The sequence below is a fragment of the Marmota flaviventris genome, chromosome 10, assembly GCF_047511675.1.
Source record: "Marmota flaviventris isolate mMarFla1 chromosome 10, mMarFla1.hap1, whole genome shotgun sequence".
Classification (NCBI taxonomy): Eukaryota; Metazoa; Chordata; class Mammalia; order Rodentia; family Sciuridae; genus Marmota; species Marmota flaviventris.
In genome coordinates, this window is record NC_092507.1 from 116,099,519 (window position 1) to 116,105,105 (window position 5,587).

The 5,587-nt window shown below is 42.5% G+C and overlaps 1 protein-coding gene across 2 annotated transcripts; it reads left to right on the plus strand.

Moving 5' to 3' along the window:
• The first annotated feature begins 257 nt into the window (after nt 1-257).
• LOC114083953 (T-cell surface glycoprotein CD1b-like) lies at nt 258-3,736 on the plus strand. 2 transcript variants are annotated; one of them, XM_071618281.1, is made up of 6 exons: nt 258-406; nt 687-953; nt 1,582-1,857; nt 2,051-2,329; nt 2,573-2,666; nt 3,317-3,736. In XM_071618281.1, exons 1-6 carry the CDS (start codon nt 298-300, stop codon nt 3,333-3,335), a joined length of 1,044 nt encoding a protein of 347 aa, XP_071474382.1. In that variant the 5' UTR covers nt 258-297; the 3' UTR covers nt 3,336-3,736. The 2 variants fall into 2 exon arrangements, with proteins under 2 accessions (XP_071474382.1, XP_071474383.1); XM_071618282.1 differs by having other exon boundaries at nt 2,216-2,329.
• Nucleotides 3,737-5,587: the final 1,851 nt, after the last annotated feature.

A 5,587-nucleotide genomic window follows, 5' to 3' on the forward strand; every position in this document is an offset into this window, starting at 1 on the left:
CTCTGATGGACAGATATGTAAATAAAGGATTAAGGATATGAAGTGACCTTTCAGAATCATGCAGGGATGTTTCTGAGCTCATCTGAAAGAAGCTGAGGCCCTGGAGAGAAGCTGGAACCCTTGGAGGTGAGACTGTGTCTGAGAGCTCAGGGCTGCAGGGGAAATGAGAGGTGGAGGGGGAGTTTCAGGGCCGTGGGAGGCACGTTTCTCTTCTGACATTCACTTTGTATGAGGAAGAAATTTGACAGTTGAAAGAGAGGAAGTCACTACTGAGTGCTGAGAAAAAGGGTTGCTGACATGAGAGATCAAACACCAGCTGGGAGTCAGAGGTCCTCTGGCAGAGAAATGCTGCTCCCGCTACTTCTACTGCTAGCAGTTCTCTTCTCAGGTGGTGACAATCAGGAAGGTAAGCAGCAACCTAAAGTGGTACAGAGGGTTTGTTTGAAAGCAGGTTGCACTTGCCCAGGTGCACCTGGACTCTGAGGCCCTGCCCTCTCCTGACTCCAGCCTTCTTCCACCTGCTGGAGGTGGGGCTGCAGCCTGAGGCCCTGGGGCTCTCAAATGTGTCAGGTGTTAAGTTTCTGCAAACCCTGGGATCTTGGTTCCTGCATCTTCCCACTATCCATGTTTTTTCTTTCCCTCTATTTTCTCTCCTTCACTTAAGTCTTTTCTGGTTTTCTTCACAGCCTACCAAGGGCCGACCTCGTTCCATGTCATGCAAATCTCATCCTTTGCCAACAGCACCTGGACCCTGAATCGTGGCTCAGGCTGGTTGGAAGATCTGCAGATTCATGGCTGGGATAGTGACACAGGCACTGCTATATTCCTGAAGCCCTGGTCTAAGGGCAACCTCAGTGATGAGGAGGTCACAGAGCTGGAGGAGATCTTCCGAGTCTACTTCTTTGGAATTACCAGGGAAGTGCAGGAACGAATCAGTGACTTCCAGTTGGAGTGTGAGTCCAGTCCTCAGAACTGAGGGCTTCCTTTGACTTGCTTACCGGCTTGCTTCTCTGCTCCCTTGGTCCCTCCCCCTCCTCCCTTCTTTACCCAGCTGCATGCACACACTTCTCTAGAGCAGGCTCCCTGTCCGACTCCTCTCCTCCACAAACTCTGATCTGGCTGCGCCCTCACTCCTCTCTGACACATGAATGGCTTTGCTGCATGACCAGCCCCTGGTGTGTCTCTGGTGATACTTTCTCCTTATTTTCCTACTTGTGTCTCAGTGATCTAAAGTGTGGTTCCTCCTCTTATTCACCCTTTCAAACACAGTGTGGTCCATTTCCCTGTGGACTCCTGGTTCCCTTGGGGAATCTGTGATGGTGACTGCATAGCACTATTCCTCCCCCTCTGCCTCTCCTCTGCCCTATAACCACATCCCCTTTACCACATCATTGTGCCATTCAGGAGAGGCGCAGGTGTCCCCCATGCTCTACCTCTGAAAGTCTCTAAATGCTGTGATAACTTATTGATTCACATTCCACACTTTTTCCTCACCCAGAATCTGTGTCCTGGGTCCTCCCCACATTGCTTTCTTCTTGTTTGCTGGTTAGTAACTTTTATTTCTGTTTTCCTTCTGCACAGATCCTTTTGAATTCCAGGGCATAGCAGGCTGTGAGCTACATTCTGGGGGAGCCATCGGGAGTTTCTTGAAGGGGGCTATAAAAGGACTGGATTTACTGAGCATCAATACTACCTGTTGGCCTTCCCCAAGCGGTGGCAGCAGGGCACAGAAAGTCTGTGAATTAATCGCAAATTACAAAGGCATCTTTGACACAATAGAGCACCTGCTCTATAAAACCTGTCCCCGGTTTCTCTTGAGCGTCCTGGAGGCAGGGAAGGTGGACCTCCAGAGACAGGGTGAGTCCTGCCGTTTCCCTTTCAGTTCTCCTTAAATACCAGAGTAGGCAAGCACCCAGGGAGGAGGAGGGCTTCATCAAGGATTTATTGCATTCCCAAAGGAACAGAGGGGCTTAATGTGCACATCAGTCTGCTTCCATGTGCTCTGGGTCAGCACCAGCAGGTGACACTCTCCCTGCCCCTGTTGCCCTAGTGAAGCCCAAGGCCTGGCTGTCCAGCGGTCCCAGTCCTGGGCCTGGCCGTCTGCTGCTGGTGTGCCATGTGTCTGGCTTCTACCCAAAGCCCGTGTGGGTGATGTGGATGCGAGGTGAGCAGGAACAGCAGGGCACTCAGCAAGGTGACTTCCTGCCCAACGCAGATGGGACCTGGAACCTCCGAGCAACCCTGGATGTGGCAGCTGGGGAGGTGGCTGGCCTGGCCTGCAGGGTGAAGCACAGCAGCCTAGGAGGGCAGGACCTCGTCCTCTACTGGGGTGAGGAAGGACTGGGGCCCAGCTGGAGGTGGAGGGAGGGGGTGCCCCAGCACAGAGGATGGGCCTGGGAAGGATGGGGAAGAGGAAGAAGAAGGCAGGGGGAGAGGTGGTGGTCAGAGAGGGGAGGGAGGTGAGGAGAACGGACCTCTAGAAAATGAAGGTTACAGAGCTGGACACAGGGAGGCCAGGGAATGAATGCATGAGATTCGCAGTGATGGTCTGTGTCCTCCCTCCCCACGGCAGGACGCTCCATCCCCATTGGCCTGGTCATTCTGGCAATTATAGTGCCCACGCTGATCTTCCTGCTGGGCCTTGCGTTATGGTTCTGGAGACGCAGGTGGGTTTCTATTTCCTTACTCTTCCTTTGCTGTCCACTCTCCCACTCTTCCTACCCTGTGTCTATTTAGACTATGTCAACCTCCACTTTCCACCAGACCTTTCTTCTTAACTCCATCTCCTGCATGGAGCTAATATAAAAATGTGGCAAATGACACATACTACGATTTAATATCTGTACCATTTTTAAGTGTGTTAAATGCATTCACGTTCTGTGCATCCGTCACCGTCATCCACATCCCCAATCTTTTTCATCTTGCAAAATGGAAATTCACTTTCCACCTAAAAACTCTTCTCTGTTCCCTTCCTCCCTACTGGTTGGTGGCCCTTCCACTTTCCATCTCTACCAATTTGACTACCTTCTTCAAGTCTTATAATTGGAATCATGCAGTATTTGTCATTTTGTGACAGGTTTATTGTATTTAGCAGTTTGGCCACATGGTTTATGTATGTTGTAGCATACATCAGAATTTCCTTTCATCTCAAGGTTGAGTAATATTCCACTGTATTCGCACAACGTGCCTTTCCCCATGTATCTACTACTAGACTCCTGGGTTCCTCTACCATTGACTATTGTGAATTATGTCACTATGAATATGGATGTACACACATCTCTTATATTGAGCTCTTTTTTGCTTGTTTTCTTGACAGGTCATATCAGGACATCTAGGGAAGACTTACGATGTCATCTCCCATCTGTGATAAATACATAAAGCCCAGAAATTTCAGATGTCAGCCCAACCTCAATCTCATTATATTTCATGAGATAATCATTGTTTTCATTATATCTGAGTTCTAATAGTTTGCAAGAAAATATCACTATTTGGATATCATCTGAAAAATAATGAGAACTGTACATTTACTTTGAGGTTGTATCAGAAATAGAAACTATCCATATTTCATCATTTATTAGGTATATATTCTGCCTTGTTGAATTGACAGTTTTGTCAAGTTAATTTTGTGACTTACATGTAATGATTTTCAAATGATGAAACAAAATTTTGTTTCTGTAACTTACCTTTTTTTTTTGTGAAATCTCTGCAAGTGTGTTGAATATATTCTGTAAAAATATTTTATTTAGTGTCTTACATCTTTGTTCATTTAATTCTTACAATTCTGTTTTCAAACATTGGTGTTAGGGGTTTTTTTTGACTATATGAAGGAAGCCATAAAATGTTTCTTTGTTTTTATTCTCCAGAGTATGAGATGGTTTGTATGGGCTCATTTTTCATTTTTATTTTTTGTAAAGATTTGCTATAATTTACCAGTGAAATTTCAGAAAAATTTTTTGATAGGAAAGTTTTAAATTTTATGTCCATTTTTTTTTAAAAACAAACCTAACTCTATTCAGAATATGTATTCAGATTTGTGTATTTGGTAAGCTTCGGATATTTTGATAAGTCATTCAAATTGCCTAATTCATTATAACATCTGGCTCATATCTCCCTTTTACTATTTTAAAATCTATAGTGTTTGTAGTTATGTAACTTTTATCTGATATTGAACATTTATTCTCTCATGTTGACAAAAGTTTATCAATTTGTGTAGGGTTTCAAAGGTCTAACTTGTAACTTTGTTCATTCTTTCTATGATCATATAATTTCTTTGTTATTTTCTTGTTTCTGTTTCCTTTGGGTTTCATGGACTTTCCTATTTCTAATTTCTTGACGTAGATTCACACATAACTTATTTTCACAATTCTTTTCTCATATTTACTTTAAGAGCTAAATATTTCCTTGAACCAGGGTTTTAGTCTACCTCAGAATGCTTGATGTGCTCACAGACTTTGCTGTTTTAATTTATTTTCTAATTCTCCATTTCTTTGTGTTTGTTTTTTTGTTTTAGTACTGAGAATCGAACCCAACAATGTTTTACCACTGAGCAACCTCCGTAGCCCCACCCCTCTTTTTAGATTTTGAGACAGGGTCTCCCTAAGTTGCTTAAGGCCTCATTAAGTTGCTGAGGCTGATTTTGAACTTGAGATCCCCCTGTCTCAGCCTCCTGAGCCATTGAGATTAGAGGCATGCGCCACTATACCCAGCATGTTGTATTATATTTGTTATTTAGTGTATGTGTTTCTGAATTTTCAGACAAGGGAACATTTTCTTTTTATAATTTTAATCACGAATCCAGCTTAATTCCACTGTGTCAGAAAAATATTTTGCATATTTTTGGCTTTTTGAAATTTGTTCATATTGTTTTATGGACAAATTTCATTCTTAGTATAAATGTTCCATGTTTACTTGAAGAGAATGTACATTTTTCTATTGTTTCTTGTTTTCTGTTTCCGCATTTAGCTGAATAGTGATTCCTTATCCATAAGATGATTGTAAGAAGTCAATGTGGCCTTATCAGGTTCCTTTGGGGTTCATGAAGTCATGGTATATTCTTCCCTCAACTCTCTTAAATTTTGAAACCATTAGTTACACCTGCTATTTCTCTCTTTTTAAAAAGAAATATGTATACATATGTTGTTTTTTTATTCACTTGGACAATGTCTGTCTTTTAATCATTTAGGCTACTTATTTCAATATAATTTACTGCTAACCTTAGATTTAAAGCCATCATCTGCCATCAGGCAACTGTTTATCCCTTTTCCTGCCTTTTCTCCCTCCTTGGGTAAAACATTTCTGTTTATATTATTTTTTTTTTCATTTATTCACTTGTTGGTTTCATGGTCTGTTTACTATTCCTTTGTTGATCCTCCTATAAACTTCCACATGATTACAAACAATACATTCTAAGATTAATTGAATGTTACCACTTTCTTCTAGTTCAGTGACTTTAACACATTTTATGGTGGTTTATCTACTTCCTGACTAGGTGCTCTGGTTATTGTGTATTTAGAAATCTGTATACCGAATCAGGATGATTGAACACAAACAGTGTGGTAAAGATTTATTTCCCCTTTCAATTGCTGTG

What these genes read in the sequence shown, in the direction of transcription:
- LOC114083953 (XM_071618281.1), top strand. Translation starts at nt 298, where the DNA reads ATGAGAGATCAAACACCAGCTGGGAGTCAGAGGTCCTCTGGCAGAGAA. An exon ending in CAGTGACTTCCAGTTGGAGT is followed by an intron (nt 954 to 1,581) that starts GTGAGTCCAGTC and finishes CCTTCTGCACAG; the next exon opens with ATCCTTTTGAATTCCAGGGC. An exon ending in GGACCTCGTCCTCTACTGGG is followed by an intron (nt 2,330 to 2,572) that starts GTGAGGAAGGAC and finishes TCCCCACGGCAG; the next exon opens with GACGCTCCATCCCCATTGGC.